The 15,586-nt window shown below is 49.9% G+C and overlaps 1 protein-coding gene across 1 annotated transcript in view; it reads right to left on the minus strand.

Annotated features, from left to right (window-relative positions):
- The window catches only part of VAV1 (vav guanine nucleotide exchange factor 1), a 58,097-nt gene that overhangs the window by 8,986 nt on the left and 33,525 nt on the right, over window positions 1–15,586 (minus strand). Inside the window, exons 9-21 of the mRNA XM_090060510.1 lie at window positions 14,977–15,076; window positions 13,992–14,087; window positions 13,017–13,085; window positions 12,165–12,251; window positions 10,876–10,961; window positions 8,645–8,777; window positions 7,810–7,919; window positions 6,622–6,723; window positions 4,741–4,838; window positions 3,871–3,893; window positions 3,358–3,403; window positions 2,175–2,311; window positions 748–813 (exon numbers count right to left, since the gene is read on the minus strand). Of these exons, the coding sequence (XP_089916636.1) occupies window positions 748–813; window positions 2,175–2,311; window positions 3,358–3,403; window positions 3,871–3,893; window positions 4,741–4,838; window positions 6,622–6,723; window positions 7,810–7,919; window positions 8,645–8,777; window positions 10,876–10,961; window positions 12,165–12,251; window positions 13,017–13,085; window positions 13,992–14,087; window positions 14,977–15,076 (1,153 nt within the window). The remainder of the gene's footprint in view (window positions 1–747; window positions 814–2,174; window positions 2,312–3,357; window positions 3,404–3,870; window positions 3,894–4,740; window positions 4,839–6,621; window positions 6,724–7,809; window positions 7,920–8,644; window positions 8,778–10,875; window positions 10,962–12,164; window positions 12,252–13,016; window positions 13,086–13,991; window positions 14,088–14,976; window positions 15,077–15,586) is intronic.

Below are 15,586 nucleotides of genomic sequence, written 5' to 3' on the forward strand. Positions count from 1 at the left end.
TTTGTCACCTGCCTCTGGACCCTCTCTAACTTTGCCATGCCCTTTTTAAAATGTAGAGTCCAAAATGCACACAATGCTTTAGATGAGGTTTAACTAGTGTAGAGTAGAGAGGCACTGTCACCTCCTGTGTCTTGCACCTAATACGTCTATTGATGCCGCCAAAAAAAATGTCTGCCTTTTGTGCAGGAGATCGAGGGAGCCCCCACATAGCACCAGACAATGTACAGACCCCTCCTTCCCCCACACTTGTGCCAGGCACTGCACAGACCCTGCCTGAGATTGGGAGGGATCTCCTACAGGAATTGCCCAGACCCCCATTGACAGCAGGAGTCTGTTATGTGACGTGAATGAATCTCAGCCAGGATCAAGGGCCCCATAGACCAGGAACAATGCAGAGCTGGTCAGGGCAGCATGATGCCAGGTCCTGCCCTGAGATCTGCTGAGAGGCAAAGACCTTACAACAGGAAGGGGAAATGTAGGAAGAACCACTTCTGGTTTGAAGACCAACTAATGAAGGAACAAGATGGAGGGATGTGCCCAAGGCTGCATGAGTTATCAGTGGCAGGGCAGGTCTCCTGAATCCCAGTCCAGTGCTTTGACCATAAAATCCTTCTGCTAAATGGGATGGAGCTAGGACTGACATCTTTCCGATCCCCCTGCCCCATACCGGGCAGCCAAATGCACAGACAAAACCCCCCAGAGGTTACGCTCTGATGCACACCAAACCCAGAAGGAAGTGTTACTTACATACACATACGGCTTCACCTTCCTACAGGGGAACCAACCGACCTCATTCGTGGATGTGTTTCTTCCCTGAAAGCGACAGCAGTATGAGCCGAGACCCAGCTGGGGCAGATCCATCCCCAGACCCCAGCCAGAAGGTATCAGGCAGAGTCGTCCCTTAGGAAGAGTCGTCCATCCAGGCTGGGCCATATAAGCTCACAGAGGACAACAGCGGCTGTCTGGGCAAAACCTCCATGCTGTGATTCTGGCCTACTTGTTGTATGCAAGGGAATATGGTAAAAAACAGACTCTGTGCCCTGACCCCACTGGCTTAGACCCTCCTGCCTATTCCTAGTTACTCCTGCTTCTGTCTCAGACCTCCCAACCTGGATCAACTGCTTGCCCTGACCAGGATCTCATCTGTCCCTACAGCTTATTATCAGGGACTAGGCTAACGTCTAGCTTGGACCTGAGCTTCCACTCCAGTCACCCCCTGACCTAGCACAACTTACTGAGGCCTGCTGTCTATGCCTGGATCAAACCTGACAGTGGCAAAAGCCAGTGCACATCAGAGCCATGGTGATGGGCCAAGGGGCCTTTGCTGGGCCCGATATTCAGCCCAAAACTCCACCATGGAAGCCATAGTCTGATTCCCTCCTGCCCCTATTCTCTTCTACAAATCTGGCTTCCCTCACTGGACCACGTTTCCCAGAAAGTCCCAGGCCTGGAGCAGAGGCAACCACCTCCCCTTCATCTTGACAGGAAACCATAACGCATTGTGAGACAGGCAGTCTGGGCAAGGAGCCTGGAGGACAAGAAGCACTTGAACAACACCACCCATGAGCGCTTGCAGTGCTTCCCAAAGGACTTTTTTTGGTTCCTTTTCACAGGAAAAAGGAACATTTCCCAGCTCCCTTCAAGCTGGACACCTGATGACAGACAACCTCAGTGAAACCAATGGGCATCTTTTCATTGACTATGGTGGTTTTGGAAACAGCTCCCATTGACTTTTGCATGGCTTAGGAGCTCCTAGCCCCCTTGGGGAACCAGGTCTGGGGACAACTGGCTGATGGCAATGGGCAATGACCCCCCATGACGTGGCTCTCTAAAGCAAACACTGCAAACCCAGGCTGGGGCCTGAGCCACAGAGGTATTTAACTGTCTTAGTGCCTAAATTCTATTGGTTTCAATGAATAGGTGTCTAAATACCTTTGTAGACCTGCCATGCAGACAAGGTCACTAAGGTTCTCTCTGGGGTGCTAGCCTGCACTGCTTGGTTTCACCCCCGGGCTCCCTGATTCTGGTAGTCAGGTACAAGGATCAAGGGAGCGCTGGTAGAAGCCAAAGCTGTGGATCAGGGTTCAAATCCCTCCTCCCCTAAATCCCCAGGCAAGCCGCCATGTGGTTAGGTCTTCTCCACTACCTGTGGCTACCCCGTCGGGTGGACCTACCTCCCACCAGATCTGTTCTGCCTCGGCTTTTGTCAGCTCTACGATGTCGCCCTGGCTGAGACGCAAGGGCAGGCCGAAAGCTACAGGTGGTGGCGGCAGCCCATAATAGTCCTGGCAGACCTCCATCTTAGGCAAACCTAGGGAACAGAGGAGATGGAAGACCCCACCATACCACCCCCAGTTGTCTCCCCACAGCCACCACATGCCACACAGAAGGCCTGGACCCAACCTTCCACGGAGATGACTATGGAGTGACCCATCTCCATTCTTGGGCTATGGCAGATCTTCCTTTGGGCTCACCATGCCCCTTGAACCTGCTTCAACCCAGATCTCTCATGAGTCATTGAGAACCACCCAACAAGGTTCAGGGGCCCATCTACCCTAACATCAGTCTTCCTTATGTGATTGATAGGACCAGTAACCTGGTATCCTTGTGGACCTGTTTGGTAAGGGTTGGACACTGTATAGGATCATAGGAAGGTAGGGCTGGAGGGACCTCATGAGGTCATCTGGTCCAGCCCCATGCTTAATATATCCCAGGATGCACCAGGGCTCCAGAGATGAGGGGCAACAGTCCCTCACAGTTTCATAGTTGTTAGGAGCTGGAAGGGACCTTACAGGTCATGGGGTCCAGCCCCTGCACTTGGGCAGGAAAGACTGCTGGGGTCAGATTACCCCAGCAAGGTGGGCATTAAGACACTTTCTGAAGATTGCCAGGGTGGATGACTGTACCACCCCTGGGGGGAGCCTGTTCCAAACCCTCAGTTCTCAACTTGTAAAGAAGTTTTTCCTTATGTCTAGCCTGAAGCGATCCTCCATCAGCTTGTGCCCATTATTTCTTGTCCTCCCCTGCAGGGCCTTGGTGAATAGATGCTTCCCCAGGCCCTGATATACACACCTGATATATTTATAGGCTGCCACCATGTCCCCTCTGAGTCTTCTCTTCTCCAGGCTGAACAGTCCCAAGTCCCAATACCACAACAGAACTAATGATCTACTATCCTGGAGATCCTTTGTGGGAATGAAAGTATGTGCGGTTCTCCTAGACACCCCCTTGCCCCCACAGCCTGTACTCCCCGGGGTCACCAGTAGGGTTCCCCCTTCTGCTCAATTCAAGGACCCCTGAGCTGGTGATCTCCACTTGCCACAAAGTATGAAGGTGGGTGCACAGAATGCAGCTTACCGAGGTCATTCTTCCTTTTCTCCTGGGTGTGTCGATTGGATTTGTTCTGCAGAAGGGAAAAAACAAGGATCAGCAGGTGGTACCAGGCTGCAGTTCAAAGGTCACACATCCTTCTATAAATAAGGTGGGGGAGGTGATTTTGGGGGGCAAAACTGGAGAGAAGGGGTCAGGTTTCAGGAGGGAAGAATTCAGGGTCTTACTTGGGGGCCAGCTCACCATGCCCCCATTCCAGCCAGCATTGTCTCCCTCTCATGGCAGCAGTGTTGGCTAACAGGTAGAGCGCTGGACCACACAGGCCCAAGTTCTGTTCCCCACCTTGCTCGGTGTGTGTTTCCCCACCTGCCCTGCATTCACATAGATTCTTTGGGGTTGACTTGGCTTCATTGTACCCCCTGAATCTAGCATAATGAAGGCCTCTCTGCTGAGTCCGCCTACCATAATGAAACTAATAAATCCACCTCCCAAATGAGAAACCCCATCCCCATTGAAAATCTAAAGGCTTTTTTTCTTTACCTTTTTTAACACAGACCCTGAATCTGGAGCAGAGGGAAAAAAAGGAGAATTACTTGAAAGATAATGCAAAAGACAAGTAGGTTTTATTGATTTCCCCTTTGCAGGTCCCTGGTAAAGACCAGGTGGGCTGGGACTGATAAACCGCTTCCAGGGACACAGAGGCAGTGAAAGGGTTAACCCAGAGGCTTTCTGCTTGGCCCTTCCTTCCCCTGGGCTTACATTCAACCCCTTGCATCTGGGATCCACCCTAACAGCCATCCCAGAATGCTTTGCGGCACTCTGCCCCAGAGGCCACCCGAGTCTCCTTCACATTACTTCCTGCCCCTGCCCCCACAGGATCCCATAATGCTTTGTGCCCCTGAGCCCCGCTGGATCCCAAAACCCTTCATAACACTCCCCAGTCCAGTGGTAACCCAGAATGCTTTGCACCACAGGACATCTATCCCAGAATCCTTCATAAGACTCCCCACCCCCAGCAGCATCCCAGAATGCTTTGTGCCACTTTGCCCTTGCTGTATCCCAGAACTCTTCACATCAATCTCTTAATGGCATCCCAGAATGCTTTGCACTACGACTGCCGCCCCACATCTGACACTGCTCCCCACCCCCAAAAGTATCCCAGAATCCTTTGCACCACTTTGCCCCTGTTATATCCAAGAACATGTCACACAACTTCACCCCTCACCCCTAGCCATATCCCAGAATGCTTTGCAGCACTTTGCCTCAAAGGCTTCCCAGAATCTCTTGCTCCCAGCCCTCCTGAGAGCCCTCAGGAGAACCAACCTATCAGTGCCGCTTGCTCCCAGGCCACAACAGGCCAGAGGCTGGGAGTCACATGTCCCCGGGTCCCATTCAGAGATGGCCACATACCTGCAAGTGCCTTCCCACATGGCGGCACTCGCCCGAGACACTCTTTGTGAGCCGGTGCCCGGCAGCGGCTACAGCGATAGCCCTGGTAAAAGATGCCCCTGTTGGCAAGGCCAAGAGATGACACAGACAGGGTTAAAACAGACTGGGAAGCCCCCTTCTCACCCTGCTCTCCTAGTCTGCCACCCCGCCTTCACCCACAGGGCTCACACCCTGACACCCTATGCAAGCCAGCACCCCATGGAGGGATCAAAGGTCAACCAGGTTCTCACCATCCCCCTCACTGATCAGCCAGCAGCAATAGCAGGGCTGTTACTATATTTTGTGGCATATACAAAATCGTTGCTGGAAGCCACAGTGCACATCATCTTGTACTCAAAAGCTTGTCTAACTCCATCCCACTTATGCATTTGGTCCAATAAAAGACCTCACCCTAAGAAATCTTTGCCTCTCACATGATTCCTGGACCACCAAGGCTACAGTGTCACTGTAATGCTACCGTTATATGTGAGAAGTACAGTATGAGCAGTAGCTGTTAGCTATGGGCAAAGGCAAAGTCAAATCTTCATGCAACTCACAGAACAAGTAGGCTCCAGGCCCCAGCTGCTGCTACTCAAGTTACTTGCTACAAGGAAAGATCCTTCTCGTTTCAGTCCATCTTTCAAAAACAAGGTGCGCATTATATTTTGGGGCACCTTGTATGTGAGAAAATACAGTATATGCTAATTGATGCTCTAGCAAGGCCTACACTACCACCTGCAAACCACTGGTGTTGCTCAGCAGCAACAGAGTACAGCAAGGACTTCATCAGAGACAAGCTGTATTAACAAATCCAGGTATTGCAACCCAGCCCAGGCATCCCTTCCAGACCACTGGGCTCCCACGTCAGCAGGAAATTTGCACACCCCCTCCCAACCTATATACATATGTGTGTGTGTGTTTATGTATATAGGTGTGGGGGGGTGCAAATTTCCTGCTGACCTGGGAACCCAGTGGTGTATTATATGCATGTGTATATTATACATATGCATGTATGTATGTGTGTGTGCGCGCGCACGCGTGTGTGTGTAATTTATATGTGTGTGTGTATATATACACACATACATTTATATATACATACATACACACACACAAATATATATAGGCACACATACGCACACACATATACAGATTATATACACACGCATATTTAGGCTTAGCAGGATTTGATTTTTATCAATAAACATTGATATATGTCAATTCAGCCACACATTCACGAACTGATTATCTTTTTACATCATTAATGACTGAAATTCATAGAAAAGGGACTAAGAAAAATGTTGGCTGATGAAGTGTGGTTACAGGGAGAGCAGTAGTTTGGACCTGCAACTCCCAGAAACCCCAGGGGACTAGGCAAAGGCAAAGGAAATGACAAAGGAAGCTACAGGGGAATGGAGTGGAGCTGGGACTGATGGCAGCTCTGTTGCTCAGCTGGCAGTAGTCCTACAGTAGTTGTGTTTGTCATTAATGAATTGTCTGCCCCCAAACCCTAATTTTGCACATTCTTGAAAATTTAAATGGATAAAAATGGAAAAAAGTGCTTAAAAATAAACTGATAATATCCATCAAAATTATTACAAAATAAAAATTGAAGCCTATGCATATTATATTTACTCACATATATATATATATTATGCACAAGCACATGCATATACACACATATATACACACACGTGCACACACACAAATATTATACACATACACATATATATACATGCACATATAAACATTACACCCATCCACCCCTATATATTATACACAGACATATACACACGTTATACACATGCATGCTCACACACACGTGGGAAAATAGGGTATGTGCTCTGGGATCCAAGGGGTTCCTACCTGAGCAGCATCTGGCAGGCCTTGCAGGATGCTGTCTCCTCAAAGGAGTACATCTGGAAGTCGTGACTGTTGGCCGTGGCATTCTCGGGATAGATGTTGGAACTGCAGAGAGGGACACGACAGATAGGAGGGACATTCATGATCAACACAGAAGAACTTGGAGCAGGAACCAGAACATTCACGGAGCTCCTGCCCCCTAATGCTGACATCAGTCAGTCACCTCAATTCACGGGCAGAAGGACCCAAGAAATTCCTTTTGATGGCTCTCCCAGATAATCTATGCTGGAGGATTTTGCCAGTGCTGAGCCCAATAATTGTGACTTTTAGAGTGCCTGACAAATGGGGCCCTGATCCCAGCTGAGATGTCACAGTGTGTGTAGAGCACCTGACATACAAGGCCAGGATCCCAGCTGGGCTGTCTTTCATGGTATACATACAGCACTTGACACATGAGGCCCTGATCCCAGCTGTGCTGTATGTCACAGGATGTGTACAGAGCTATGGACCCACAGTGCTCTGATTTCAGCCAAGGCTGTGACTCCGTGCAAGCGTGTGTGGCTGGGAACAGACGTTGCATTCTCCCCTGGACAAGTTGTGTCTCTCTCCCAGAACAGAGATCTGGGATTGACATGTTTACACATTGTCCTTCTAATCAGGGGCTGAATGCCCTGTTGCTTTTCAATAATCCATTCAGTGTTTTTTCTTTCCTGCAGTAGAAACATGGAAACACTGTGCAGACACAATTTGCAGCCACCTGGAATAAAGTGTTAATACTCTGTATCTTTTTTAGGATTTACCCCAGGACAATGGACGTGGACATCTGAACAATCTCACTTTGTCCCAGGATAAAGTGGTTTCCCCCCTGGATACATGTAACGCCTGTTTGTAGTGTGTGCGTGTGTGTGTGTGGTGCCTGATACAACAGAGGCCTGATCCCAGCTCGGACAATGGCTGTTTCTGCATGTCTGTACAGTGCCTGACACATATGCCTGATCCCAGCTGGAGCAGGGGCTAGGTCTCACTGTGAGTCTGTACAGTGACTGACACCATGGGAGGCAGAGGCTGGAAACCCCATCTTGAGCAATAGGATGGTGGGGAAGTGCAGGGACCCCTCTGGGGCTGGGAGCCCGTGGGGCAGAGGGGTAGGGGGCAAGGGTACTGAAGATGGGAAAAGAGAGGAGGTCGTACATAGCCATTTCAAACTGCTCCATCCACTTCTTCTTCAGCTCCCGGGTTTTGAAGTACAGCTCGTAACCCTGTGCCCCATAGCTGTCGATCAGAAAGAACATGTGGGTCCACTGGAAAAGAGAAGCCATGTACAGAGTTAGAGACTCTTGGACTGGTCAGGAATGTGGATACCTGACATGTCCTGCTGCACCCAGCTGGCAGCAAGGAGCAGAGGGCAGGGCACAGGAAGCAGGGCAGCAGATGGGGCAGGGAGGAAAAAGCAGACTAGCCAATGGGGCAGGGAGTAAGAAGCATAGCAGTTTTATGGGACCAGCAGCAAAGGGTGAGGAGTGGAGAGCAGAAAAGCAGACAGGCAAGTAGCACAGGGCAAGGAGTAGAAAGCAGAGCAAAAGACCTGGGTAAGACAGGGACTGGGGAGCAAGGACACCTGGGTTCCATTTGCCGACGTGGGGGAGGTGCACAGAGCCTTGTGGTTACAACAGGAGCCTGGATACCTGAGTTCTACTCTTTGCTGGGGTGGGGGTGTTACCTAGTGAGTAGAGCAGGCCAGGGCTGGCGTGCAGGACCCCAGGGTTCTCTGGCGGACAAGTGCTCTGTGGTTAGAGAGAGCCAGGTCCAGACTCCTGGGCTCTCTGCCAACTCCCTCTGGCATCCAAACCAGGTGAGTCCTGTGAAGCCCAACCAGGGAGGTGTTGGAGGGGGCGGGTTATGTCCTTACTGCCCCCCTACTGGATGGAATGGCACACCTCCATGTGTGCATGCAGGCCTGTGCTGTGTTAGCAAGGTGGGGACACCCCCCGCTCCCCCTCCTCATGCCTCCACCCCCCAGACTCACCTTCTTATTTTCCCTGTCCCCCAGCGAGTCATCCCGGACCTGATAATTGTGGAGGTTGATGAACTCCTTCATCTCATATGAGTCCCCCTTCCTTTTACAAATGATCATGGCTTTGTCCAGCAGAAATGCATACCTGCCAGGGAAGAGGCAGAGAGGCTCAAGCTACATCCACACAACAGACCCCTGCCAGATGCAGTTATACTGGTAAATCCAAGTTTATACCAGAAGTAACTAGGGTTAGCTTCACTCTGTGGGGAATACTTGCATTCACATTGCCAATAAAGACTCCTTATAAGAAGGTGTGAATAGATGTAACAGTTAGAGTATTGTTATTGTACACTCTTGCATATAACATGTACTTTTGCACACCAAAAAAAGCAACTGGAAATTGGAGTGAGCATCACACATGAGGAAATATGGTAAGAGCAGTTTCTATTGCTTAACAGCCACAAGCAAAAGTAAAGTCTATGCCTAACCCAAAAAGAGCAGAACAATGAGCTTCCTTGCTGCTGCTACTCAGTTCCTTACTACAGGGAAAGCTTTTTTCCCATAGTAAGTAACTGAGTAGCATTCTGTATTATATTCCAGGGTGTGTTGCATGCAAAGAAATAAAGTAAATTGTGCTGGTATAAGATATTTCAAGATACCTCTTGTATCTGTCCACTCTTCTTTAAATCTGAGCTGTTCAGGTTTCCCTTGCTTATTCTAGTATAGGCACAGATAGATATAACAGACCAGATCAGATAATGAGCAGCAAGTTTTCCCCATATACACACTCATTTTGAAATGGGTTTAAAATCCACAGCCTCAGTGCAGAAGGGGACCAAGTGTTACTGTTATTACACTTATAAGATTTTGTTATAACATTACATATAACAACAACAGCAACAATACCACCACCATCACCAATAGTAATAATAATAACAGCAGGAAAACAACACCATCACTGCCACCAATAATCTTCTTCTTCAGCAGTCCTTTGCAGTCGAGGATGATTGTCTTCCACCTGTTTTCATGGAAGATGCCTGTGTGTGACTTCTTTTATCATGGAGAAGCTACTGCACATCAGCTTCCACACAGCTCTTGACAGGACGAGACCTTGATCCAATGGCAAGGAGACCGAGACAACTGGGGATCTCGTTCCACTGCAGCCTTCATCCGCCATCACAGCTGTTGAGGTTCTGACATCTCCTTCCATCTGCTCTGTCACTGGGGACTTGTAGACCCATGACTGGTGGGGCGGGCAGGCTTATTACAGAGGCAAGTTGTACTTGCCATGTCAAAGGATGTGTGGGACTTTTCAGGAGGGAAACCATTGCCATCTGCTGTCCTCACCACATCCTCATGGTGCTGCCGCTGCTTGGTCTGCAACTGCTTATTCCTCACAGCTAATCTTCCCTGAAGGTCATTCCACTGTCCACCACCTGTGCACACACTGGGTAGCAGTACAGCTCTGTCCCACAGCACCAATAATAATACTAATACTACTAACATCAACAATAGCAAAAAAACCCAGCAAAACAACAAAAATAATAAAAATTGTAACACCACCAATAAACATTATTAGCAGCATCATTATTATTACTATTATCATTATTATTCACAAATGACAACAATGACAACAGGAAAAGCAAAACAACAAAACACCACCACCACCACTAATAATAATAACAGCAATCACAACAACAGCAAAACAGCAGCAATAATAACATTAATAACAACAACAACAAATGGTGTTTTCTCACATGTAACACATGCCTTCCCCCAAAACCTGGCTGCTAGAAACTGGGTGCATTATAATTACAGAAATATGGTAACAGAAGTTTCTGCTGCTTGAGTCCCTGACAAGAGAACAAAAGTGAAGCTGTCCATGGCCCTGGATACAGGCTCTGGACGTTCTCTGTTTCCTCCCTGGCAGAGGCTATCAAGGAAAGATCTCATGTTATTCATTCTGCCTTTCTAAAGCAAGGTGCACATTTTATTCTGGGGCACATTATAAATTAGATAATACAGCCATGATGGTGCAGATGAAGATGATGATAATTCTGAGTTCCTCCTGAAAGGTTTTGGTAAAGATCCACCTCTGCCTCTCCACCTATAGTGATCTGTGGGGGCAGAGCTAAGCACCAGGTAGATCTTGTACTGTATTTTGCACCCCAAAGCCCATTTGGAAAAGCTTGGGGTCACTGTCTTTGTTCTACGACGGGACACTAAGGCACAGAGGCCCTCACCTGTCAGTCTTAGAGCGCTTCTCTGAGCTGGTCACCTTCAACTCCCCGTCCATCTTCGGCCGCCCAAACTCAGCAAGGGACTCTGACTGGGGGGGGGAAAGAGCAGCAGTTCTTTTATGAGTTCAGCCTGGAAACAAGCCATAACACCATGTACTCCTCCACTGGGCTAAGGATAACAACATATGCTACTACCAGTCAATGGGTGAGTGACAATGCCAGGGGTACAGTGCTAGGACTTTGAACCCTGCTAATCATCCTGACATACCTCAGTGTATCTGCAGTAGTGGGGGCCACCAATCAAGCCCTGCCCCATCCCTGCTCTGACTCTTCCTCCTAGAGGCATACCTGGGAGCAGAAGCAGTGGGACTCAAACCTCTGGCCACATGGCCCCCCTGCCCACCTGCTGCCCATCCCTATGGCTCCCATGGGAGTAAGGATTCAAGCCCTAAATTTGGCAATGGAAGGGCTGAGCCAGCTCACCTGCTCCCTTCCTCTCTCCTCCGGGAGGCTACAAGTTCAAGCTCCCCTACCTCATCCTGGCTGACCCCTTTAATGAGTGCTACCCACAGCCACTGGCTATACCACAGAGCAGCCACATCTGATTTACACCACCCAGCTGGGAAAGGGAATCCCTAGGCCCCTGATGGATGTCCTGGCCACAGGTTCCATTTAAGGTGCAATACAAGGCACAAAAGTTAATCCATGTTATGTGGGCAATAACTTTATGGCTCATTTATAGAATTCTTCCACCTTAAATTGAGTTTCAGGTGTGGCTGGGCTGCTATTTAAGGAGTGAGAACTTGTTCATCACACTTTAAATGTAACATTCCAGAGGCCCGATATATAGAAGATGTAGTACTACTATTTTCCAATAGGGGAAGTCACACATACATACAGACACCTGTATGTAAAAATGTGAGAGCAAGTAATATGATTTAGATGGGGGAAAAGTACATTTTAGGGGTTTATTTTATATTATTAGTTCCTTAAAGAGAAAGAGCCAATAAAAAATGGGAAGAGCCACAATGACAATGAAACTCCTCTGCAAAATGAGGAATGAAATAGAGGGAATGAAGAAATTCAAAAGAAGTAAACTAGAAAAGAAAGAAAAGAAAGGAATGAAGGAATAAACTGATGGATCCAAAGGAAGCAGAGAAAGGATGAACAAGTGATGGAATCATGGCGCCAGAGGAGGGAATGAAAGGGACAGGCTGGACAAAAAGGAACGGATGGAAGAAAATGAGTTGGGAAGTGGGTGAGTCTAGGTGACAGCCCTGGAAGGAACCCACCAGTTTCTCAATGGAGAGCTGAAAGTTGGTGATCTGTTTGAGCGTCTCGTTGTCTCGTTTGATCTCATTAACACACTGTGCCAGGTCCTAATGAGGCAAAGAACCTATGGTCAGTGTTAGCTAGGACTGGAGAAGAGAATATTTCTGCCCTGGGGTTTCTCAAGGTAATTTCTGGCTATCTTATATATGACCAAGCCCAACACACTCCAGAAGCACAGATTCCACTGCTGACCTCTTTGGGTCCAAGCACTACAGTTTTCTACTTTCTAAAACCAGGGTGCGTGTCTTATGTGAGAACTGCTCTTCTGGCATGGTTCAGTACCTGCCAAGGTGCAGTGGCTTTAAACCCAGTTTATGAAAATGGGAGTCTCCTCCCTAGCTTGCTCCAGGGCCTTAAGGTTAAGGGCAAGCAAAACTGGGGGGCATACAAACCCCAAGCCTCCGGGCTTGGGCCTGCAAGTAGGATGCCCACCAAAGGTTTTGGAAATACCTGAAGCCCCAGGTGTAGGTGGAGGATGTTTGCTGGTAGTAGGGCCACTTATGGTTCCGAACTCTTGGATCTGGAATTAATTTTGGCTAATTTGGCCTCAGATACAAATTATATAAATAAATGTCTTATGTGAGAGGCATGTGGTATGCAGGGAAATATGGTATTGGCTTTTCCCAAGGGGCTGGAGACTTCTTCTTCCCACTAGCTCTAGTAGAAAGCCTCGCCGGTCCCTCAGCTCAAGTGGAAGTCCATCTTGGGCTCACCCCTACTTAACCATCTTTGGATGTGAGTGTCATAAAGAAAAATCATGAGATTACAGGTGAAAATCATGAGGGTTTCTGGAGACACAAAGCCCGGCTCACCCGTGTGGCATCCAATGCTAGCCTCAGATTTTCCTTCTCCATTGGCTCTGTGGTATGTTTCACAAGCTCCTACAGAGAGGAAGGACAAAAGAAATTCAACTGGCTACAAAACATTTCCATCCAGCCACATCTCTGTGGGTTCTCCTCCCTGCCTCCCTCTCTGCCCAAAACTGGATTTGACTAGGGAGTCCTGAACTGGGCCCTGGAAGTGTCAGGTGCTATATAAAGCAGAGAACTCAACGATCTACACCCCAGTGTGCTGATGCATCTCACTGGAGAACACCCCCAAGGTTCAACGGAAAAGGTGATCTGAATACAGCTGAGCAGGGCATTGGCAGTCGATCATGCCACTGCCAAAGTTGACGAGATGTTTGAGGATGACCATGGTTCTCTACAGGGAAACTGAGGCACAGAGAGAAGGTACCTGCCCAAGATTATCCAACAAGAAGGTGGTAAAACCAGGGATGGAACCCAGACCCCCTGCTCTGGCCACTGGACCTCACTCAGCTCCCAAAGTTGGGGATACAACCAGGTGTCCTCCCAGCCCACTCCTCCAACCAGTAGACACCACTATCCCGTGTCAGAGGTGGGAATAAAACTCAGGTGTCCAGGTTCTCAGCTCCTACTTGCTTCAACCATTCCCTACCCAGAATTAGGGGCAGACCCCAGGCTTCCAGGCTCCATCCCCCCTCCTCCAACCACAAGACGCTACTCCCATGCCAGAGCTGGGTATAGAACCAAGGGGTCCTGGCTTCCGCCCGCCCCCCCTTGTTTTAACCTTTTGTCTCCCAGAGTTGGGGAGAGGACCTGGGTGTCCTAGTTCCTAGTGGTTGCTCAAACCACTTGGTATCACTTCTCTTTCAAGGTCTAGGCTAGAACCCAGGAGTCCTGGTTCCCAGCACACCCTGTTCCATTCACTCCCTTCCCAGAGCTGGGGAGAAAACCCAGGCATCCTGCTCCTCGCTTCCCCTATACCTGCAGGAGGAGGTGGTACTTGAGTACCCGCTGCATGGGCACCATAAGCAGGTCACGCAGAGTGAACCGCCCGTTGTTGGCTCGCTGGGAACACTCCTGCAAGATAGGAAGTGGTGTTGCCTGGGACAGGAAGTGGCATTGCCAGGGAGAGAGGAAGTGGCATTGCTGAGGAGACCAGTGACTTGAGGTCTAGTTATAGGGTCCTGCAGGGGCCAGACCTACATGCTGGAACATATTCCCACTCCTGACACTCCAAGACCCCTCCTCTGAGGGCCCCTTCCACCATGAACTTTGGTGCCCCTGTGGCCCCTTGCACCATGACCTCTGATGATCCCATCCACATGAGCTTGTGGCCCCATCCACCATTCTCTGGTGCCCTCGTGGCCCATCCCCACCACATCCTCTGGCGACCTCATCCACATGACCTCATAGCCCCTCCTACAATGACCTCTGGTGACCCCCATGGCCTCACCCACCTTTCCCTCTGTGTGATGATCCTCATGACTTCATAGCCCCTCACACCATGTTCTGATGACCTCATGGCCCCTCCCACCATGGATAACTGGTGCCTCCTGAGTCTGGGGGGGGCACCAGATCACCGCTGGGGGTGGGTCCCCTGTGGCCAATCACCGACCGGTGGGGAGAGGGGAGCAGTGGCCAATCACCAAGTGCAGAAGCACCAGCAGTGAAACCGGAAGTACACTTCCAGGGGGTGCGGCTGGCACTTCCAGGGGGTACATGGCCAATCTCAACCCTAAGCATCGCCAATGCCGCCCATCATGCTTTCTGTTGACCTCAGCCCACTTAAGAGGCCCCATGAGGCTCCATACCCTGCAAATGGGGCATAGGGGACAGTGTGGGGGACTCTCACAGCACTATGTCCCCCAGCCGAAGCTGGGGGGGGAACAGGGCCGTAGGAGGTGGAGGCAGGAGTCAGCAGCTTTGCCAGGATGGGGCTACAATGGCAGGGCAACATGGGTCAGACCTCCAACTTCATCCTCACGTCCACGCTGGCATTGGCAACTGCATCCAGCCACCGGCTGGCTGCCTCCACCTGGCTGCAGTATCTGCCATACAGAAGGAACCTGGGGGCAAGAAGGGGCTGCTGTGAGCAGGAGGCTAGAGAGGACCCCCAGCTGGGTCATCCTCAATGATGTCACCGTCACAGGGGCCCCCCCAACCTTGGTGTCCTCCACAGGAGACTTTCCCTTGGAGCCCTAGGTACACACAGCTAGAGCACTAGATGGGGAATGTAAAAAGAAAGGAGGGGAAACAGAAGGAGGGACGGGAAAGAAAATAACACGGTGGAAGGCTGAGGAAAGGAGAAGGCTGAGGTAGCCAATTAAAGCCCTGCCAAGTGCTGAGTTCAGGACACTCCAGGCCAGGATGATGACATCCTCCCTGATGCACAGAGGCCCAAGGCTGGGGGACACCCGTTGGTTGACATAGAAGAAGCCCTGGGGTGGGCTGGGAGTTTCAGCAGGCCCCTCTGCCTGATCACACAGAAGTGGGGAAAGGTGATTGAGAGCTGGAGGCATCTCCTGCTCTTCCCTGGGTGAGTTATCCAGGGAATCAGGGTTTTCTGTGTCCACCCC

The sequence above is a fragment of the Crocodylus siamensis genome, chromosome 8, assembly GCF_052110815.1.
Source record: "Crocodylus siamensis isolate JL-2025a chromosome 8, ASM5211081v1, whole genome shotgun sequence".
Lineage (NCBI taxonomy): Eukaryota > Metazoa > Chordata > Crocodylia > Crocodylidae > Crocodylus > Crocodylus siamensis.